At 38.7% G+C, this 24,165-nt stretch overlaps 1 protein-coding gene across 1 annotated transcript in view; it reads right to left on the reverse strand.

Moving 5' to 3' along the window:
• Window positions 1-262: 262 nt before the first annotated feature.
• The window catches only part of trabd2a (TraB domain containing 2A), a 51,913-nt gene continuing 28,010 nt past the window's right edge, over window positions 263-24,165 (reverse strand). Inside the window, exons 5-7 of the mRNA XM_063888870.1 lie at window positions 8,634-8,724; window positions 5,242-5,502; window positions 263-1,842 (exon numbers count right to left, since the gene is read on the reverse strand). Of these exons, the coding sequence (XP_063744940.1) occupies window positions 1,671-1,842; window positions 5,242-5,502; window positions 8,634-8,724 (524 nt within the window). The 3' untranslated portion in view covers window positions 263-1,670. The remainder of the gene's footprint in view (window positions 1,843-5,241; window positions 5,503-8,633; window positions 8,725-24,165) is intronic.

Genomic DNA, 24,165 nt, shown 5'->3' on the forward strand with positions numbered 1-24,165 from the left:
TCTTTTCTTGTACTGTATTCAATTGAATATAGGTTGAAAATTATTTGCTAATTATTGTGTTCTGTTTGTATTTACAACGTCCAAAATTGGGGTTTGTGCTTGTACTCTAAATCCTTGTTGGTCTCAAACAAAGGCCCGAACACAAACCCGCAATTCAGTTATAACAGATGTATCAGACTTCTCCGAGTGGTAACATCAAAACAGTGAATAAATCCTCTCAACTAACTGTCGTCTGTTGCTGAGCCGCAGTAATAGAATCAGATTTCAATCTAGATAAATATTTTATTGTTGTCATGGTAATACTATTACAATCATCTCATGCCGTAAGAAAAATGTGAAAGGCCTAAATCACTTTGCTGTATGTCGTCTATCTGTGTACACAGGTTCATGTATTTAAAACCAGAATTATTATCACTACCGTCATATGCATTCGAAATCATGCTGGAAAACATTTAAAATAACACATTTAAAATTGATGTTGCAGGAAAAATGAAACAACAACAACACTGGGAATGTTTCGTATGGTCTAAATGAATACTAAATAAATTAAACAAATGATCCCTAGGTGAATAAAACACACACATAACGTAAATCCTTTCAGCAGACACATACAGCAAAGTAAGATGTAACACCGATACATAAAGTACAATCATCTGTCCCTTTCAAAAATGTCATTTCAGTGAGACACATGACACGGGCTATGGTGGTTAGTTCCTGATTCTCTTTTCAAAAATATACTGCATATCTATTTATATATTTATATAAACAACAACAACACTTCTGATAATTTTCTTTTTTTTTTTATAATTCTAAAATACATCTATAATATTTAGAAACAATATGTACAATCCCCCTCCCCACGTGTATGCAACATTATACACATTCTTCTAAAATGGAAGAGTAAATCAACATCTGGAAAGGAAAACCTCTGTTTGTAAGGCCAGGGGGGGTTTAAGAGCTGATAGACTTTGCTTGTCTGACACACACTCTCTCATTCACACTCATAAAGCACACACACAAACACACACACACACACACACACACACACACACACACACACATATGGTTCCAGTTGTAATTATTGAAGATATGTGATATTCAGCAATAGTTTCAGGATGGTTCTCCTGTTTATTCACAGAACAGTCGGTCAGTCGCCAGTGATATCTCATATTCTGCAAGGTTTTGATCTTTGAATAACGAACATTACGGGAACTGACATGTTGCCATGGCGGTGAACGTCCAACAACGCTTCACGTCTGTGAGCTTTGACTTTTCTCTCCTGTGTACTCACTCCTGCTGAGTGTGTAAATATCCAATAATCCAATAAAAAGCATGACGTTATATGAACTTACAAGCTCATCAAGGCCTGAGACATGCTTTAGTGACATGTTTTACCTTTCAACACAAACTTTATCTAACCTAACATCCATGGAGTGTACTGTTACCTGACAGCTAGAGTTGATTTCATGTCTTTTCTCCATGCTTTCTTTTTATTTATTTTTTCTGAATCCCAGAGCTCTTATGCCGCCTCCTGTAGGTCATATGCTGCAGGTTCAGACTGACCGATACATGAGCCGACACATGAGAAAGTGTATTCTCATGAAGGCTGAGTGTTTTAACCGCGTTCCATCCAACGCTCTACTAGAGGATCGCAGTCCAGGTCTGTGGGATCATTGTAAGCAATGTACAGAGGAATACAAGTAAAGATGGCGACGGTGAGGAGGCGCGCGATGCTGAGATATGTGATGGTGGTTGTGGCTGTGGGCTCTATGTGATGGCTTCTCTGTGATGTACCCATTGATGATGTGAACCAGCGGGGGAGGCGGAGACTGGACCATAGGGCTGTAGAGCAAAGACATGAGAGTAGGATAGACAAAATTAGATTAAAAACAATGATTATTTATTTTTTAACTTTACAACATTAGCTCTAACCCTAACCCACTAAACACATTTTTCAAGAACAGTTTAACTTGTTTCACTACATAATTTATGTGTTTTTCTCCGTGCTTTCCTCAATGGGTAGAGGTCGGCGGGGCTCAGTTGGAAAAAAATGTCCTTCAATGCATCCACCAGGATTTAGCTACATTTAGCCAAAGCAAAGATGCGCTGTAACACAGATGGTGCTTTAGAAGTGGCACCAATGGTATGAAAATGTTTGTGTAAAATACAATTACCCCCGACTAATTTCCACTCTCTTTCTGAACCGTGCAGCATTGCTCTCTGTCATTGGACAGCTAAATTACCAGGACAACATCCTTATACCATCCACAACTGCAAGCGAAAATACTTGGACTGCAGCAAAAAAAACAAACAATGGAAATATTAATGATGGGGAAAGCTACAAAGGAAAACTTCTTAACAAAGGAATCGACTGTTTCAGTATCGACCAATCAGCAGAGGATGTATTCCAAAGCGTGCAGCTCATTGATCTGCTCGTGGCAATAAACCAAGAGCCAATCAGCCGGCCTGCTTCTACTCTATTTTTCTTCCAATGCCAATATTATACATCCTGCATGTGTCTCTTTATCTGTCCTTTTCTAAACAATTCCGGCAATTAAATCATTTTATTCTCTTGTTCGATGCTGAGACTGCAGTGCACGTGTGGTTTTGACTGGGACGAGGCCAGGCTGAACAAACACACACACTTTTGAAATCGGCACAGCAGGGTAGCCTCCAATATACAAGAAATGTGATTGCAAGATAGTATTTCCACTTAACTGCACTTTCTAAAGGCCTCTGTTTAATAGGGTAATACATTTTGACAATGCTCAAAATAAAGATGAATGAGTCTATCGTCATTGGTTTGTTGAGTTTGGATGACCGACTGCAATGGCTTTGGCTGAAGAAATTACACAGTTAGAGAAGTTAAGAAAGTTAAAGTCAAAATGAAATGGCTGAATATATTCTGTGTAGGAGTTAGTTATATATGAGAGTGCAAAAAGGCAGCAGCACATTGATCTTTGTGTAGAAGCCAGTTGCTAAAAGAGGCATTTTATCATATAAAAGAAAAATGTTTTTGAATGTTGACAAATTCCCTTCACAAATTAAACTCAAGTGATGGATAGTGTTTATTTTATTACTTATAGATACTCGTAGTTAATGATGTTTGCTTAGCATTGACTCGTGTTGGCTCGAGCGTTACTGCCTGCAGCGACAGGCTCTTAAATATTTTTTAATATGGAACATAAATTCAGACCAAGCAGGCAGTACTTAGCTGCTGCCTTTTAAGCCACATTAATTCATTTAAGGTGTCTGTGAATGACTGAAGCAGATATTTGAAAGTCCAGGGAAAATATTAGCCTTTTTACAAAGTTACAAAGCAGGTTTATTTAGTTTTGAAAGCCAGAAGAGTGTAAGGAAACCAGGTGTGACACATCGCTCTGTGGCCGAGCATCAAATACAACAGAGAACTGTAGTTGCTTCTTTTTTTTGTGGACTCCCTCCAATGGGCCACCTTTTCAGACATTCAAATATACAAAGACGTGCACCGTGTACACTTTGTAACACGTGTACACAAACAGTCTGTTTCCTTTCCGTTCAAAATACAGGTTCTCTCAGCAGGAGAGAAAACATTTCTGCAGACATAATGTACACAAACGCTCACAAACCCCCTCTGTTTTTGTGAAGAACAGGCGCTGCTTGGTTTCTTTCCGTCACTAATTTGAAATAGTTTGTAATGTATATGGTTAAAATACATTTTCATACAGGGGTCAAAATCACTAAACGCTGAATAGAAGAGGCCTGCATGGTCTAGTCTTGCTTTCCTGCTGGTTAGCTGCAATTATTGATAATCATAATTTAGAAATCACTGTCATAGTCATACTTTAACCAGGTGAAAATGAAAAAGACTGCCATAATGTACTTTTCTTTCTTCACATTTCTTGTGTTTCTTTAACCTGTGGTTCGACCACACCCAGTGAAGGACAGAGTACGATGCACTGTTCCCATGCATACTGTATGTTCACACTAAGGGATAGTCGACATTCACCTGACCTGCACATGTTCAAACAGTGAAATAAACCATAGCACCATGGGAACATTTCAAGCAAAGACAGTTATAAGGTAACTGTATTAACGGAAGAAGAGGAAAACTCTGGAAAAGTAACAGTAACATGTGCAAACATCAGCATTATGTTAATACTAGCAATAGGAAACAAGCGGTATGTTTCAACCACATTAGGATTCTGAGAGGGCTGACTACAGCATGCAAAAACATTCTCATTCAGGAATCAGATATAAAATAATTACATTAACAAGAAGATATAATGGGATCGCTGAGTAATTCTTAAAAGATAAGATTGTCATCTTGACCTTTACCCAGATGATTGTGCAGTAAAATGCATTTCTGTCATGTGATAATGAGACAAACATAGTTTATTTTTCCCTCTTCTACTACGATAGCAAGCTACATTTTCCAAGCCACTCATGTGGATATTGACCATTATTCCAAAAATGGAAATTCCTCAACGGTTAACTCAAAAAGGACCTGGTTCGTTTTTTGTGTGACGTTTCCTCCCACAGTGCAAAGATCAGGTGAAGTGGAAACTATAATTGCCCGTAGGTGTGTATGAATGCGGTTGTCTGACTTTACGTTTTGGCTAGAAAGACTAAAGCCTCTTGCCAATTCATGCTGAAATAGCTTCCAACTATGAGCAGGATAAGTGGGTGTAGAAAACAGATGCCGGGTAAAATTAACCTTTTGTTCCCTGCCCACATGCACAATCATGTAACATAAAGGTTTGCCCTTACAACAAAATAAATTAGGTTTCAACACAGCAGACCACTCCTTTGAGTCTGAAAGGTGAGCTTGTTTAGGTGTCCGGTTAGTGCCTGCCTGGAGCTACTGTGAGACCAAAACCGGATACTTAGTAGGAATTCCCAGGCGGCTTTTTTCACATCCAAGACACTTATACCATCTAGGAACTAGTCTGGACTTATACCAAACTGCATAGTGTGTGTGTGAGTACATGTGGTGAAGTGTGTGCAGACTGCATGAAGAGTATGGTGATGTGATATGGTGGCTGTTTGAGCCTGCGGCATCCCACCAGGAAGTGTCTGTTCTATAGACATGTGGAAAGACTGCATTTCAATTTCCCCTCTCTCTTCTCTTAGCTTTTTTAGTTATACCCTTTTTTTCTTTTGTGCCCACCTTTGTCTCCAAAGAGACAAGACAAGTCATTGATGAAAGACGTATATCAGAAACTAGATCCCATGCACGCTCATCTTTTTCGCACTCCTTACCTCTCCTCGATGCGAACCCAAAGGTCGTTAAAATGTCGGTGACGCTGTTTCTTCTGCTTGTTCCTCCTCTTTTTCTTCAGCATTTTCCGCTCTGCTTTCTCAAGCAGCTCCAAGCTATCCGCTGGCAGCAGCATGTGGGGTAACAGATCGTCCTCCAGGGGACGCCCCTGATCGTCCTCCTTGTTGGGAAGCTCGTGGAAGAAAGGCTCCAGAAGAGGGGACTCATCGTAGTGGTCTTCTGACTCTGGCGATGAAGCTCTCCTAGAGGGTGCACATCACAGGAATATGAGACACTTGAGGCACAGCATGTGCCATTTTTGCTTAGTTGATCATTTTGTATTTTAATCAGATGAGCTTGTGGAATTCTTTTTTGTTTTTAATCAAGGAACCAATACCTTCAGCACCCTCAGCATTTAAAAAATGTGTTTTTTGTTTGCATGCAAATTAGGCAGACAAATGGGAGTGTCATTCATACTTATTTTCCTCTATTTCAATTTTAATTTAAATGCCGGTTGCTGTCAGTGGGGTGCATGGTAGTTAAGGTTTTCAAATTCTCAGCATGGGCCGAATTGATGCCAAAACATAATCAAGTTTGGTTTTGGAAAGAGAAACTCTAGTCCACCAAAAGCCAAACATCTTCTAGACATCAACTGCATGTGAGTATTATCCTGAACTAATGGATTTATGGCGAATAAATTGATTATGCTTGTTTTTGTGATACATTTTGGAATTTTTCTCCACATTTGTCTTTTGGTATCTACTGTAACTGTTGTGAATCCACCCGTATGATGTAAAGATAAGTAACAACATTTTCACAGTTACAGAATCTCAATAATTTGCATTATTTCATATTTAAATTAAAGATTTCAAGGAAATTAGGAGAGGAGTGGATGATATGTGACCCAACATCCAGTCTCATAGACAAAATATACAATATTCTCTGTAAAGAAAACAAATGAAAGTACTGGAATAAGAGGGTATAATGGTGCAGTTTAGCAGATATATCCATTGACATATTTCCAGAGCAAGTATTGTTTAAAACATGAATTCAAGCGATGTAGTGTGATTGGGTCACATGCAGGTTCATCTCAGGCTCATAATCCTGCATCAAACACAGATTTTGTGTGTGTGTGTGTGTGTGTGTGAAAGTAGATTCACTCATCTATTGAGTCACACACACAGAACACAGATCTGCAGTGAGATAGCCACCCGCACAGTGTGCTATGCTAGACTGCACTACATGCTTCACAGCAGGAGGTAGGAGCCCTGCTTAGCTCGGCCTTTTCAACAACACTTCATTGGTGGCCAGTGGGGATTTTATCAGATTTATCTGTGTTAGGATCTACACAGAAAATAGAGCCCAGTGAGTCAGGAACACCATCATATTGTTTTTCCTAACACTAAAGGAATCAAAATATTAGATACAGCTTTCCCTCCGTCACAAAATACAGGACTGCAGCTCGGCAGACTCAGACTTCCTTTCACAAAAATCTTAAGATGTTTATGATACATGTTTGAAAACTGCAGCTTATTCTCAAATCATATAACTACATCTGACAGTATCTGCCAATAAGTGGGCAATGTATAACAAGTATATTTAGTGTTCTCTTAATATACTTGCACAAAATGAATCATACACATTTAAATGTAAGAAGGTATTTGCTCTACACATTAAAAACTCTTTACCATGTTAGGCATCAGCCGTATGAATAGTTTGATCTATAATAAACTTAATCCAGTTCTGATACAGTGATAGATAAGTGAACTTTGACTGTCGTGCTGTAATGACTAACATAAAATCACAGAACAGCAATATTGGATTACATGCATGCATCGTTTCTTTGGAATCCTACGTGTATGCAAGGGCGATTTAAATCACAAGCAGGAAAAGCAGACTCCAGCACTAAAAGTGGAAGGGAAATATATGTATGATAAACTGTATATAATATGTATATAGGAAGAAATGCTGTCGATACAAAGTATTAGGTTTCAGATTTTCATGAAAAGAATCACTAGTGCATAAAGTTAACAACTCTTTCAGATTCAGTCTTACAATAATACAACTTTTGGAAACAATGCCGTTAACTAATAGCAGAGAACGTAGAGATGACTGTTAATCAAAGTACAGATAAATTCAGTTCATCGTGTAAATTTAGAGCTGAAAGGTTAAAGCCAATGAATGTCTTTTTATTACCTGTAATAAAAACAGTACACTGAATTTATTTAATAACATTTGATCACCAACTTCAACTCAAAAATGACCCTTTACTATGACGAGGCGAGGAAACAAGGGGCACCGGCAGAAACACTTAGCGGATAAGTAGAGTGCAATTTTTCATCATTTGCAGACAACACATTTTCTTACAAGGTCAAAGTAGAGCTCGAACATCTGTTTTGGGTCTACATATGAACACAAACCAACTACAGATTTGTGCTTGGAAAATGATTTCCCATTTGAAATTCAGTCAGTGAGAAAGTTGAAAGAAATGTATATTCCTGTCAGGGCCATGAGGCAGCGGTTGCCTTGGTAAATGTGGACGGGACCTGAAACCTTAGCCCCATTTAAGTGATAAAATATGGGCCTAAGAGTTTGACAGAGTTGTGTTTTCAGAAGAAATCATAATTGGCAACAACTATGGCGAAACATAATATTTTCTGCTTGGTTATCTATCTGTCACTTTTGTATTTCCCACTTTCCAACCTATTTTCTTTGTCAGTCTCTTCTGTCCTCTATTGTTACACAGACATTTCTTATGCTTTTTAAGGAAAACGATTTTATAAAAACATGCTGGAACAGAAACGGACCCAAGCATATTACTCAGTCATCTTTGTCTTCCTCAATTACTTTACTTTGGGTAAAGTAATTGAGGAAGTTGGGTTACCCATTATGTGTTTCATAATAGATGGTTTTAAAGCTGATTTTCAGATTTGAATGGCTATGTGTGTAAAATTAAAAGGTGTGTCGGATGTTTTAACTAAACAGACCAGCAACTTTTCCATTTCCTGTCATTAGTCAAACTACTTATTTATTTTTTTGTTGCACTATAAGCAACAATAACTTTACAATTACAAGCTTTTAAATTATATTTGGCGAGTGTTACTCACAAAAAATAAAAAGAGAATTCTGCATTAAAGTAACATTATTTAAAAAGGATCATTTGGATTTCTGGAGAATGAATTGACTTTTTCAAAGTTAAAAGCATATATCATATTGGAAGATGTTGTGTCTGTGTGTGTGTGTGTGTGTGTGTGTGTGTGTGTGTGTGTGTGTGTGTGTGTGTGTGTGTGTGTGTGTGTGTGTGTGTGTGTGTGTGTGTGTGTGTGTGTGTGTGTGTGCGTGTGTGTGTGTGTGTGTGTGTGTGTGTTTAAGGGCCTGTGGGCAATAAACGTACCTGTTTACGGGCTGCCCAGCGGGGGTGTGCTCCACCTCGTATCCCTGGCGACGAAGCACATCAATGACTGTATTGTTGCCGAGAAAGTGACCTGCAACCAAAAGAAACAAAAAAGTGATGACCTCCACTTCTGAAAGCTAATGAGGAACTGCAAGCAAATTGAAACAAGACATTTACTACCCTTCTAACTGCTCTGTTTCAGGAGATCACAGGAAAACCCATTGTTGATTTAAATACAGAAACTAGAAGGGGCACTTCGAGAGCAGACCTCTGCCAAGACCAATCTGCTCCAACATTTTATTGGTTCATCTCGTCTTCCACCAATTTTCCTCAAAAATTCGGGAACGTAGCTTTTCCGTAATGCTGCTGTCAAACCAACACACCAAACTTATAATATAACCACTTTGGTGAAGGTGAAGAGAGGTTATGGTCTCTAATTTATACGTGTTAAATGTGGAGCAGTAACTGGGAGGCCGTTAGCCTGGTTTAGTTTAAGCGTAACAGCAGCGATTGAATAAAAGTAGACTTTAAAGTAGGCAATACATATAATTAAGATTGTTGAATTAGGCTAAGTGTTAACAAACTATTTTATTCCGGCATTTTTAACCCTCTTGAATTCGTCATCGCCTCTAATCACCTTCTCCTCTGCTTTTCCATTTTCATAGACTCACCTTTGTTTCATTTCTCTTTACTTCATTATCCTTGTTCCTCTTTGCTTTAACCCCCCCCCCCTTGTATGTGGCACCTTTCATTCCCCCTCCATTTTCATCCCTCCGTTCTCCTCCTTCCTTATCTCTAACTTCCCCCTCTTCCTCTCGTTCTCGCTCTGACCCTCTCAGCTACATGAAGTGGGGGCATTGAGGCTTCAGGTTGCCATGTCAAGAGGTCTCCATTCTTCCCCTCACTCTGACAAGGGGGAGCAGGGGCCCATTGTTTAGGCCTGCTCAGCCGTGGCACCACGGAGATGTGTAAACAATGAGCCCCGGTCCTTTAATCTGGCCCAGAGCCTACGATAGAGAGGTTGGCCTCGATGCACTATGGGTGCCGTGATGCTGACCCATCTCTACGAGTAATACGTGTTGGCTTAAACTTTGTCCAAGTGGGTAAAAGCTTTGGGAGATGACTAAAGGGGTAGTACTGAAAAGGGCAATGTCAACATTTGATCTGGTGAATTTGATAACATCTTTTTTTCTTCTTTACTTCTGGGTAAATGCAACTTAGCAAATTTGAGAGGAACAATGTCCCATGAGCATAAAGCTTGGTAGACCTTGAAAAAACTAACAATAGTTTTCCATTCTAAGCTTTTTCATTTTGTTTCTGACGTTTTTTTTACAGTTTTTAAGGAGTAAGCTTGGACCTATCTAAATGATCTAAGAGATCCCCTAGGAGAATAACTTAAGGCAACTATGCAAAAGAAGTCATGCATTTATTTTCTGCTTTGAGATGAAATCATTATCAATACAGGTGGTCAGTTAAGTGAATACCGAGCAGCTCTTAAACTCTCCATGGGAGTTGGACAGAGGACAGAGAGAGAGAGTTTCCCAGCCTGCCCACGTCTCGAAACAACTCAGTGTGATTTATGTGAGTTTACGTCAGAGGATTAAGGTGGGACAAATGGGGCTGTTCGGCACAATGTAGGGCCACAGAAGGGTGGGCGGACTTCAAATCTTCAAAGACACACACATACAAATACGTATACACACGCAAATTATAGTAGGAGGTAAACCATCAATTCTGACATGTCCCCAAGGGGATTCAATGAGTTTTTGGGCACTGGGTTTTACACGTTGATCCCCCCCGCCTAGTGCTATTATATGCTTGAGAATATAGAAGGTATTTAGGTTACCAAGCGGCATATTAGTAAGAAAATCTTGGGAAAAGGTGGAAAAAAGTGTGGTAACAGGTCCAAACCTCTCAGAAGACATAAAGAACAATCTAACAAACAATTCTTCTTCAAAGTGATTTTTCTCCCTAGGATATTTATCCCTACCATCATAGATGGAGCTAACTACACTGGTCTCACTGCGAGGACCAACTGTCCAGTTTCACACACCCTTTAAGAGAACCTATTTTTGGAAATGAAGAAAGGATGACGGCAGCAACCACACGCATTTCACACGAGCATTTTTCTGACCAACCTTGACAAGAACAAGTTTCATACTTTAAAAAAAACTCAAACCTGCAGCCTGCTGGCGCGCTAAAGTCATGGAATTTCAAACAAAAAAGTAATTCAGACACCTTTGATTAAGTATGATTGATGCCCCAGAAGAGGCAGAAAGTAAAAACAGAACATAATGTTTACAAAGTTCCTGAAAATGGGCCTCAAGTATGATGTAGCCTTTGGCAACTAACAAGAACTTTGGGGCATACATATGCCAGGTGATTTGTGACAACTGCCTCTTTCGGATTCTTTCTCATACTGCTCATAATTGGTACGAAGCATTACATTAGCCTGTGTTTCTGTCAAAGAGAAAAAAGACAGTTTATTGTTATTGCAAAATCACAAAAATGTCTGAATTTCGTAATAAACAAGCGCATGTTTTTCCTTTTTCCCCCCTTTTTATTTTAACCAACCGACATCTAAGAGATACTTTCTCGTCCCATGGAGGTACATCATGTTCTATGCAGAATACTCAATCTGAAGATCAGTGAAAAAAACCAGAATTTCTACTGGCACACAGAGGACCTCAACATCTGAGCAACAGAAGACATTTTTAGAGATTAGGTACTCACACAGTGACACCATATTTTCTTTCCTACTTCAATACTTCCACATTTGTTTTAAAACAAAACATGATAATTGTAAAAATACTGCTGATGTGGAGCTTACTCCACTTAGCATTCTCTGCACTGTATTAAGTTAGGTTCTGCCATGCTGGTTTCACAGATGTTTTCTCTGCTAAAACATGTGTGGATTCACAATATCACTATAAGCTTTTCTGGTTATTGGTAGTCTTGCGGAAAATCTATATACTTTAGTTTGTTTTACTCTAGATGACAGGCTATAATTTCACTCTAAAACAAAAGAGTTATTCTCACTTTGTTATCTAGGAATCCAAAACTAGATTCCACCTTAAGGCCCAATGTTTCACTTCAGTTTTATCCTAGGTTTTCTCAATAAGAAATAGACATATCCATTCATGTTTCTACTAAAACAAGGCCCCTCGGCTCATGTTAGGACCCAGCCCACAGTTTAAGAAGCACACTTCTGAAGTGATATCTGTGACATCTGACATATATTTCCACAGATTATTTATTTAGGCCAATTTCATACATTTTAAATCTATGAAATGTGCCAAAGTTTGTACTTCAATGGACAATATGTAGACTGTATGTGTTTCCAGCAGAGCTGAGAGAGGGGAGATGGAAGAGATAAAGACCAGGAACAGACCTGAAAGCTTTCATTCACAGCAAACTCCATACATGCTGCCACTTTCATACATGGCACCGCTGAGTTGGAGGGTCATAGATTAGCTCATGTCACGCTTATAGAAACTTACAGAGTTGTTATTATATTGACTGAACTTTTCTATGAAGTGACAGCTTCTATAACACTCTACCTTTGGAGGAAACACAATGGCTGAGGGATTGTGAGGCTAGGTGTACAAAGGACAAAGCGTTCACAACAAAGACCAAAGTTAATTTCCCATATCTTAGATGTTTTTACGTGAAAGCTCCTAAAGCGCTTGGTTGAAGTTACGGAAGATTAATCGATTCATTTGCCAAAGGTTATTGAGATTAATCATTTGGTCTAAAAAGGTGATGTCTATAACAGTGTTTTTTCAGCCTAATCCTCAAAGATATTTAGCTTAAGATGTATGAGAATAACATAAAATATCTGCATTTTTTGCTGTGTTGATCTTCAAACCAATGTTGACTTATCCAGCATGAAAAGTATTTAGCTAAAGAAAGTATTGTCCATGTATTATTCCGACTTTGATGTTAACTCTCATGAAGCAACCACAGTTTGAAGAGTAACTTCCCAAGACACTGTCCGAAGAGCATGTGATTCCAGCATTGGCCTTAGCTCCAAGCTACCTGTTTGCATTTCTAATTGTATTATTGTTTCCAATTGAAAACACAGCTTCTAAATGTGAAAGACCAGTTGAAATAAAAGCAGTTGTCAGTTAGAAAACACATTTATAACAAGTTTTCAGCCCACCTGTACCCAGTCAAAGGAACATGAGACCACAGAGGTACCTGGCACTACAATCAGCAGCTCAAATTATTAGAACATATGGTAAGCCTTAAATAGCGTTCCTTTTCCATACACATCAATATTTACATTACAACTTGTAACCAGGGACCAAGCAGCAGTTCTCATAACATTACAGCATGTTAGATAAACAAACGCTACAGGCAGAACTGAGGCCATTCTGCCTCGTATAGCTATTGCTAACTGTTCCTGTACACGTGTTCCCTGCTAGTCAGCTGGCCCCACAGCCCATTATCATTACTACTTATGAAGCTTTTTTTTGAGAAAATGACAGTGAGGCGTCAGGTTTTTTCTTGAGTCTGCAGAATGCTTTAGTCGGTAACTTCCTGGATGTAACATTCAGTGCAAATTACATAAAGCCACAACCGTTTGGCTTGAATTTATCATGCAACTGGTTCTAAGGCTTTCTATTCTTGCTTAGATATTTGACACTACAGTGGTTTTAGACACATCAATTGTGCATAAATCACACAGGCAGAAACAGGGATGTTCAAAAGAGAAAGTTAAAGCTATTCAAATGATTGTCAAAACTAAATAATGGGCTGAAGTTTGAGACTTGATGTTTCTAGGACATCGGAAGTACTAAGCAGCCAAAGACTTTACTGGAAAATCACTTTTTTGGCTAACCAAGCTGCTGACAGGCAAGTTAAAACTCAGTGTCTTTAACAGTTATATAGATGCAGCCATCCATACAAGTGACAGTCATGTCAAAGACAAATACAGGAAAATTATTGGTTATCCACTGGCATAAAGACCACACACTCACCCTGGTGTTTTCCAAACAATGTCAGTTCTATATTTACACACATATCAAGTGTCTGGAAAAACACGTATTTGCTTACATAGCATAGTGCGTTATCCATGGTTATATCATATTGTCGTTGATGGACAGTCAGTTTCTGCCTGTATTATAGCAAAACCTCATCCATTAGCAGTCAAGTGCAATTTGTTTGAAAAGAACAGGACACCATTGGTTTCAGACGAGAGACAATTTGATTAAATACTGTCAAGTAAGTTGAGAGTAATTATATGTGGTAGCTTTGAAATGGATTATATCAGTCCTGACTTCATCATTCTTTAATAATTTGTGGTAAGTTATATTTAAATTCCCTTAGCATGCAGTTAAACATATGTCATTTTAAACATTTTAAGAGAACCTCATGGCAGCGCTGGAAGAAATGTCATTCCTCTTTGGACCATGAACCTACAAAATGACAATCCATCAAATGATTGTTTAGATATTTCTCTACAAACCAAAGAAGTGAACTACAGACCAACTGAAACTGGCGTACAACAGAGCCACATTGCTTAAGAGACGACAGGAAGACAGGAACGCAGCAGAGACACAGTAAGTGCTTTATGTAAATAGTTTGTAACCGCAATTAAATCACTGGATCGCAGCAGTTAATGTTGTTTCTTTAAGTCGAACTTTGATAATTTAAGTAGCCAACTTGTGGTGTTGAGACGTAAGAGTCTCTAAATGTAAATATAATGATGAGCCATGGAAAAATAGTTTCAAAGATGTATGTTTTCGCCTGGAATCAAATTAGTATGATGTTCCTTTCAGCCATACATTGTCATTTGGATCCTAACTCCCTGCAGGATAAGGACATTCCTAAAAAAAAAATAGCATAGGAGAAAATGGCAGTAGCCAAAAGATATCTTTGGTTAAATGTGTGTGCATACAAGCCCACAAATTCAGTTTGGAAGAGGAACATCTTGTACTGTCATTGGTTTAAACCAGTCCTACATCACATTACATTTGAACTCCAATCTGTTGCATCTTTCGATTTTCCCTCCACTGCACTCTATCTCATAAAAATAAATGATACACTGTAAAAACAAAAGTACATATGAATCAGCCAAGTAAAGTGTGTAGGGATTAAATAAAAACACAGATTGACGTAGAACCAGAGTTTTCGGTTGAAACAGTCTGAGCCAAACTAAACCTCCACATGTTGTTTTAATACTTTTGCTGCTCGTTCATTAACAATCGTCTGTAAAGGCCTTATTTTTAAAAATGATGTCAGGATTACTTTCAGTCAAAGACATTATAATACATGAATATAGCAGAACATTTGACTAATTCAAATATAATGCCAAACCTCGTTTTAGTGTCTTTTTATATAAAGTGTAAGTAGGGCTGCGATTCACTCAAACTTTATATAAAAGAAATCTTTTGTTTTGGCTTTAAAACATAAAGGTAATCCCTTTTCGTTTCTGTATGATTCGTTAAATGTGTTCAGGCATATCTGTCTTTATTTGGGAAAATGTGAGCTTGATTTATATTAATATAGAAATGTGATTCAATGGGAATGGGTTAGGGTTAGTGATGCTTATGTGATGGTATTGTACTTTTTTGTTGGTGAACTGAAGAAGTGTTGCGTTATTTCTTCCTAATGGCCAAAAGAAACATTTGGTAGACATATGCTTTTGCAATCCAATCCACTTGTGACAAATTATAAGGTGATTTCATAAAACAGAAAGCATTTTACCATCTGGTATGAATTTAAAGCCATAAAGTTTAAAAAGAAATCCCCATTATGGTTATTGACACCTCTTCAAACGCAACATCAATAGTGAAGTTATACCTGAAAAAACCCTCAAATTGGACAGCTTTTCAATTCAAATTCCTCCATTATACAGTTCTGAAAGTAAGATACAAAATAAAGATATGTGATAAAGACAGCTGCGATATGGATGTGTGAATTTGAAAGAGAAAGAAAACAGCAAGTCAAAGCCACAAACCCACCTCTGTTCCATGAAATAAGCCTTTCTCAAGTCAAGCCAAAGAATGCTAACATGACAACCACCACCAAAACATTTGTCTTTCTATTTCTCTCAGCCATGTGAGACGCATAGTTCAGAAAAAGGCTGAATTCAATAGGTCATTCCATTATTGTCAAAGTGATACCGATCGCTCTTTCGTAAACACACTGTTGTGATGGTGGGAAGATGATAGATGCTTAGCAAAAAAACGACATGAAGGCGCAGACAAATAACAAGTGAATTCAAGACAGGCAGAAGCGAACATGTCAATAGCTGAATTTAACATGGAAATAAACTCAGGGATCACAGACAAAGGGAAAGGACACGCACAACAACACAGGAATGTTAAGTTGTCAGATGCCAGACCGTGATAGCTGAGGATAAGAGCATCCTGTAAGGCCTTCAGTGTGGGGCTCAAACACTTCTCTATTGAGGTTATGTAGACTGTACCTTGACATGGTGCCTATGTAAAGTCTGCTTTACAAAAAAGGAGTGGAGCCGGGGCCGCTTGAAGTGGTATCTCAATTAGGCATGCAGGGTTTCAAGCATTTGCAAAGCGAAACCAGGGAGATCGAGTGTAGAAAGTGCAAATCTACAAAGATAAAATAAACCAAATCTCCTCACATCTCAATACCTTTTATCAGAAAACTTTAGGCATACAGTAGTTGTAAATGTAAGGCAGCTTTCCTTCCCTTCATCTGTCATTTTCACGTATCATGAAACTCTTTAGTTTACCCGAGCTAATTTATCATCTTAAAGTAGAGTCATCTCAGTGTTCTACGACTTATGTCACAACCCAAGACAGATGTTGAAGACTGATGTTCTGTTGGAAAGCATTAATGTGAAATGAATCATAGATCCTATGAGAAATGTGGCATGAATAATGGAGGAGGTGGTTTGTACAGCTTATAAAGAATGGTCGATGAGTCAAATTGCATGCAATATGTAACATTTGCAACACGTTTATGATCACTTGTGGAAATTAAAGTGTAGTTTAGTCCCTTTGTGTTTTATTTTAGATTAAATATGTTTTTTGTTAGACCGAGAATGGCTAAATTGTCTGCACAAGTTCTCTTGAGATCTAGCTGAGCAACTTGAATTTATGCAGGGAATAAATGAGAAACAGAGCGCGTAAGAGGCCTGTGGCGTGAGGTTGTTTTTTAAATAAACTCTCACTCAAAATCTGTGGTGGCACACAGCACTTTGGAGCCGTGTTAGGGATTACATCTGTCAGGCTGCAATAGTCTCTACACACTCTCTAAGTTTTGCGCCTTCTGCCAAGAAACTATGGCACTTGAGCACACACCAGCTCATTCACTGTGGTCGTATGAAACGGTGATCAAAGTCAGAAAATTCTGTAAAAGTGAGCAGTTTCTGACAAAGTAAACCGAGGCAGTGCCAGCTCTGAATGTCCCCGCCACTGAATGTCTTATTTTTGTTAGAAATACTGTGTCGGAGAATATTATTTTCTATAAAAGCAGATGAAAGGACATTTAAAAGTAGTTTAAGAGCAGTGAGGGGAAACCAGTCCACATGACCTCAGGTTGGCTGTGTTTTTATGATGATTATAAAAGTGCCATATGCATCATATCATTTGTTTATAAAATCAAAATGTACATAGTTACTGTAGCTGTCAAATAATGTAGCTCACCAAAATGTATTAATTGTAAATTAAGTAAATTAATGTATTTGTACCACTGATCAGATCCATTAAGATAAAGCTATTTTGAAAATGGAACAAGTAAACCATTGCTGTTGTGCCACTACAGCATGGTAGATGGACTTCATGACCCAAAAAAAATGACGAAATGTACATCATACTGTTAAACAATTCGTTTTCCAGAACCGTCAAGGGGTAGCAAGACAAATCTGAGGGGTTGTGACATTAAATCCTATCACTTTAACAGGATGGTAAAACAGAAAGACCAATATTTTCTTTGCTTTTCTGTTATTTACCAGATCATTTAAAAACATTAGGCTCAAATGAATGATGGTTCCATGGTTAAATTGCCACTGCATTTACATATTGTTATTCCATTTGTGATAAGGAGCTGCAGGTAGGCAAATGCTTCTTTTAAGGGGATAAAAGTGAAAGTTGTGGGTACTCAAACTGCACATTTGAAACATGCCTTGTAGGTTTAAACGGATTAGAATGGCAGCACCACTGTCTTTTGAATTGTTCAAAGTCAACTTGGTTTCTACCAAACATCACAACCAGAAGAGTTTCACTACAAAAATCAACTGCAGACTTTCGTGAACTGGAGATCTGATCACAATCATGCATCGCGTCCAACCAGCAGGAGTTCTGAAGCCATAACATTGCTTATTTTCTACAAACGCGTGCTTTTGTTCGTCCCAACGTTCCAAAATACATTATTGCAGTTTGCATACTGCGGCCCCAAAACTGCTTCCTCTTAAAACACATGGCAGCCTCGCATCCTGCTGCGATTCTCTGCTAAGTCTTTCAAATGTCTCAGGCCCAGAAAAAGGATATCGAGGGGGAGTCGGATGCCCGCTCACTTTTTAAAAAAGCATTCCACATCGTAGTTTTTCTCAGATGTTCTTTCGCAGAGCTTCCATCTAAAACATGTGGCTCAGAGGGCAATTTTGTGCCTATTTAGTTTGAGTAATCTACGAGAGATCGTGTAGATGTCAAATGAGGCCTGCAGATCATCAATGATTTAGGTCTTAAAATAACTAAGAGCAGATCCACAAGATAAATGCACTTACACACACACATTTTATCTCCCCATATGTAATTATTTCTCTTTTTATCTCACTTTTAGGCCAGATTATCTTACTAAAATAATGTTTTTCTTGTCAATTACCAAACATCTGTTCATGCCATTTTGTCCTTAATCATTCCCTTGCTAACTATATAACCAGAATGTTTCCTGGATACACAACTAGGCTTAGTTTTCCAACAAAGTCTCATGCCTTCCCGCGAACACTTCACAACAAAACATGGCCAACTTTTACATCTGCACCAACTAAAGCGTCTGAAAGAGCCTGAACAGAAACGGAAAACCTTGTTTTTATGATGACAATCTCTCATTTGCTCCAGACCTTAAGTAATGTGAAACACAAGTTACAAAACCAACTACAGTAACTTCAACATGATTAATGAAAATAGAGCGTGTTTGTTTTGAATGCAGATGTTTGTTTAGTCTTTGGCATCACACAATTTAACAATGATTCAACTGTGAACAAGAACATAATTAGAATATTCTGTGTTCTGGACGCATATTCTCAAACAAATAACATGTTGGGTTTTTTCGCTAACTCTAGCTCTTAACAAATGATGATTGAGCTAACGCTTTCACTAAATGCCCAATGGATATATAGATATAACAGAGTTGATGTGAGTGTAAAAACTAAAACTGGTGCTCTGCGGCTTGTGTTGCTCATACACCAGGCAACACAGTCTCATTCATACAGCGAACCATCAAAAACCACTCCAGCGAGACAAAAAAGTATTCAATAACTCCACAATGAGACAGGGAGAGGGAGAACGGGGGAGAGAGTGGAAGCCACAAATCACACAAGTCATGTTTTCGTCTGTCTCTTCATATCTTCAACCCCCCCCCCGGGCAGCGTTGCTTTCTTTTATGTTCTTACCTCCAAAATGAAAAGGGACAGCTCCTCCATAACAACCCCGAATCATCAATAGATTCACTTCTGCTCGCTCGCTACGTATATAATTTTCTTTTCCCCTTTCCCTTTCATATAGAAGTGAGGTATTTCTGGTCCGAATGAAAGTTTAGCCCCTGGGAAGGCATGTTAAGAGCCCCTTCCAGGTGCATAACGAAATACTGCAGGGTTTGAATGGGGTTAGGGGTGAGGAGTTCAACTCTTTCAATAAATCAAAAACAAGCTGTTGTGACAAGCGTTCACTGGGAGAGAAGTGTGGGATATATGAAATATGTCTTTCAAGTGCAGAGATGGAGGCCTTTGACCCGATGAGTGCAACTAAATGTATACGTTTAGGTGCCTTTCACTCGGCCGCTTAACAGCCAGTTAGTGCTGCGGAGTGGCTGACAGGTTGATACTCCCATTTAAGAAGAGACAGAGATGTACCACACGATACATTACAGGCACTGCTGACATGTTAACATCCCACTGGCTAAAGGTTTTTCGTTGTTGTCTGGGTTGTAGTTAGGGTCGTAAATATGTACACTAACATTACTCAGCTGAGGAGAAGCAAGATCAAGAGGAAACTCCACACAAGCATACTTGACAAGGGGTCAGGAAGTTAGTCCGTCGCACCCCATAAAAATGTGACCGACATTGTCATCACTACTTTCCATCTGTTGCAAATAGATGAATTTCAGAGCGGTCAAAGCAAGGATGAAGTGTACCGAAAGAAGCCAATACAAGAAAATGTACAATATTGGAACATTTCATTTGAAGATATCTATAAGGATGATATTAAAAACCACTCTAATATAATTTTTTATACATTCTACCCTCAATCTAGTCTGCGTTTTTTCCAGCAATAACCATTCTATGTCTTTAACATTGCAATGTGTGACAGCTTTCTGCCATACTCACATGCAGGAGGGATTCATAGGGGCACTGCATGCATGTAATCCAATGTGACTGCTGTAATTCTATCTCCCTCATATCACTTTCCACAGCCAAATGAAATTATGTTACTTCTTCCGCAACCCCGACATTTTTTATTTGTTTGCAATTTTGTTTCAATTGGAAAAATGCAGGTTTCTTTGGCTGCAGCGCTAACATTTGTCAGTCAGTCGCTCCATTGTTTAATGTGTAAAATAGACGCTGCTTAAGAATTGTTTTTGCCCCTTGAATTATTGGATTCAAATATGCTTGCTGATACCAAAAGGGCCAACCAACGGCCAAGTGTGGCCCATTAAGTACACACATAAGAAACACTGTAAGTTGTTTGTCATAGTTACCACCATGACATAATTGTATGTGTGTATACTCCAATTGGCAGGACATTATTTGTCAGTGCCTTAAAAAAAGAGAGCACAAATGTAATTCAATTTACAATTTTTTCACCCGCCAATTCAGAGGTTAATCTTTTGGTTTGGGCACAAAAGTGAACAGGTTAATATTGCGAAAACATTGTTTATCTGTGGTTTAAAGGAAATATCAGAAGGAACTTTTCAATCCCAAACGTGTAGGGACGCCCTGGTGTAAACTGACAATATGAGAAGAACAGAAAACTATTCTCCAACCTGGTAAGTATAAATAACCCTAAAAGATGGAACTTCTTCGGAAAACCTTTTAAATAAATAAGCTTGCCGCATAAAGGTGTCATTCAAACTTAAATCCAGGGCTTTATCCAGGTTTGGCAGACGTTTCTCCCCTGCCTGCCTGCCTCCCTACCAAGTGTGTGGTAGGTCTGGTCTGGATTTTTATGGCGCTGTATGACATGTGTGTACTCATGTCAGCAACTGCCCCAAATAGTTGTAAACCGGCTGTTTATGAGGGTGAGTTTCTGTGAAAACAGCACCATGTTTTTGACTTTCACACCATCTGGGGAAGAAAAAAGGGGACGACCGCAGTGATGTAGTGCTTAGTGTGAAAACACACTGCAGGGATTTGAGCCAGGTATGTGTAAGGTTTGGCCTGGGGATATGAATAGGAAGGTCCAGTCAATCTGTTATAACTTTGAGCTAAAATATTAGGCACACAGGGGTTGTTAAAGCAGGGTGTATATAAAAATAATGTACAAGAAACATACCTTTCTAATGTATTTTTAAATCCCTTTTTTAAGACTGTTTACTAAATACGTTTAAATGTTCTTATTCCACACTGCCTGACAGTTTTATGGAATTGTCCTTTTGTTTCAACTGTTTACTGAAGACATGAGATGTTTACATTGGGGGGAAAGTCTCCATGTTTCATATGGAGGAATCATTAAGTGCAATGGAAACATTTCAGATATCATTTCCCAACACATTTTGTATAATACGAAACTTTTGAGATCTACAATGTATTTTTAAAATAAGACAAAGCTAAGGTTTGATTTATTACTCTGTTAACTATTAAAATTATATTTCTTGTATTTGTTTTTATTTATTTCACTGGGGCAATGACTGTTACATTATTTCAATTGCATAAGGCTCAAAGCTCATGTGGTTCCTGGTCATGGGTCACCAGTGACGACAGTATGAAAACACTGTTGTTTCACTGTCTTGGTTTATTTTATTGTCACATTTATGTGTTTTTATTTGCAGAAAGGATCAAATTCTAAAGACGGCTCTGAACCAGAAAGCTCTTTGTACTACTTTAGCAATCATTATGTCATACTCTTTCTTTAGTATCATAAATACAAACTCAGTCAGCACAGAGCCCTAACTCCAACATTGCAGTTATGTGTATTAGGTGACTATTTGCCCGCTTTAGTACCCACAGCTACCCACACACTGACAAGTCAAGGTGCTCCGAGTGAGTTATGAATACATGTCAACCTCTGTCATGAGCCGCAGTCCATGGGCCAAGCCATCTATTTATTTCAGCATACCCACCGCACTAAACATCTTAGCCCTACCAAACCAAATAGCAAAAGATCCAAAGGCAAACCTTAATTGTCTGTGAAAAGAGTCAAACATATCAAAGTACAGTAACCGTCAGAGCCTGTCAACCACCCTCGCAATTACACTGCCGCAAATATTAAAATGTGTGGTTTTGGAGCAGTAGAATCATGATGTGCTAAGCAGCTTGGGGTCGAGACTGAAACATAGATGCATTAGCATTCAGCCTGGAGAAGAAAAAAAGAGAGGAATTAGTAAGAGCCCTCGGCCTTCAGCGATATGTAAACACATCATTTTATTAAAGTCAGAATGCCGGCTATGGCAGATATTATAGAGGGAACACCGGTTGAGATGTATACATGGATTGGGTTACTGTACCTATGGGGCGCAGCTATAACAGCTTCCATATGCCCTTATGAACATAAGGCGCTTTTTTTAACATCATCATTCACGTTGAGTGATGGCCGTGGTATTTCAGACAAACAAATGGGGGGAAAAGACAAATTTCAAGGAGGTATTTACTTACAGTACAGTAAAATATAGTGAGGCATGACAATACCCCAAACTGAAAGCAGAGGTTTGGGTAGACACAAGAAAACTGGAAGAGCCTTGAAGTATTTCTGCATTTGTGGATACGACTACAGCATTTTATTTTTTAAAGATCCATCCAAGATACTCTTCCAAAAGTCCTGCAGGCCTGCTGAGACTCAAACACGTCCGGATAGAGTGTAAGAACTGGCAAACCTTATCTGTCAAAAATGCCTTTCCAGCCAGGAAGCAAGGTTTGTTGCTTCACAAAAACAAGCACCACTGAAATGTTGCCAAAATACTAAAAAACTGCTGTCAGGGCACCTCTATTCACAAAATGTTGGATGTGGATGTCAGTGAAGGTTGAAACATCGGTTGTGTTACCCTACTGACCCCCTGTTCTGTTTAACTTAGCACAAAAAGCCTAAGAGCTGTTCAGTAAAAAACGTTGTGTTACATGCTTTTACAAGTTTATTATTCCATAAATCATCTCACACAGCCCCCATAATATTAAACAGCCTACTGGGTGGTCATCACGGGTCTACGCTACATAAACATAACATTGTTGTAAGCAGCTCTTATCAACTCACACTCTCTGACTTTCTCTTTGTTCATGTCTCTGTGTTCTGTGTAATGAAGATGGAAGCCTAGGCGGCAAAATCCTCTGGACAAGTGTTGAGATGAAGACAGGTCTTTGACAGAAAATGAAACGGAGAGTATGGTGTGGGAGAAGAAAAAGAGCAAGTGTGTATGAGAGATGGAGCGAGGCAGAGAAAGATGTGTGTGTTCCTCTGGGCTGACCAGTGACCACTTGTGTTTGTTTGACTTCTTTTCCTTTCTGACCACTAACCTGACCAGACCGCTGCAAAAACAACGTTTCTCCAACAGTGAGGGCTGGGATCCAAAAAATGGTCACAGGCCTCATTCTAAAAAGGGTCTGGATGCAACCAGTAGATATATAGCAGGACTGTTATAACTATTAGTTATACGAATTTGATGACTCAGCAATTGAATATTTGATTTAATTGGAGAAGCACTTAAAGTGTTTCTCCATAGCAAACCGCATCTTGTAATGTGCCCTTTCCTTCTTTAGTGTGTTTACTGGTTTGGCGACAAAATGTAAATGACTCTTGACAAATGGCGAGTAGCTCTAGACAAAAGACCACTTCTTCTTTCTTCAAGGAGAGCGGTGGATTCATAGGAAGAACCCTGATACATGTCTTTATGCTGTGAAAAATAAGGTGGAAAAATAAATCTATGTGTCTTTTCTTATCTTATAAAGGCTCAAGACTATAGCCATAAATAGGCTATCACAGAAAACAAGACAAGAGTGCATCGCTATGGCTGTGTGTGTGTGTGTGTGTGTGTGTGTGTGTGTGTGTGTGTGTGTGTGTGTGTGTGTGTGTGTGTGTGTGTGTGTGTGTGTGTGTGTGTGTGTGTGTTAAGCTGGAGGCTAATTTATGGTTAGAAAGGTAGCTATGGTTTGGCAGTGTGTAACTGTCTAACCATT

The sequence above is a fragment of the Eleginops maclovinus genome, chromosome 8 (genome assembly GCF_036324505.1).
Source record: "Eleginops maclovinus isolate JMC-PN-2008 ecotype Puerto Natales chromosome 8, JC_Emac_rtc_rv5, whole genome shotgun sequence".
Classification (NCBI taxonomy): domain Eukaryota; kingdom Metazoa; phylum Chordata; class Actinopteri; order Perciformes; family Eleginopidae; genus Eleginops; species Eleginops maclovinus.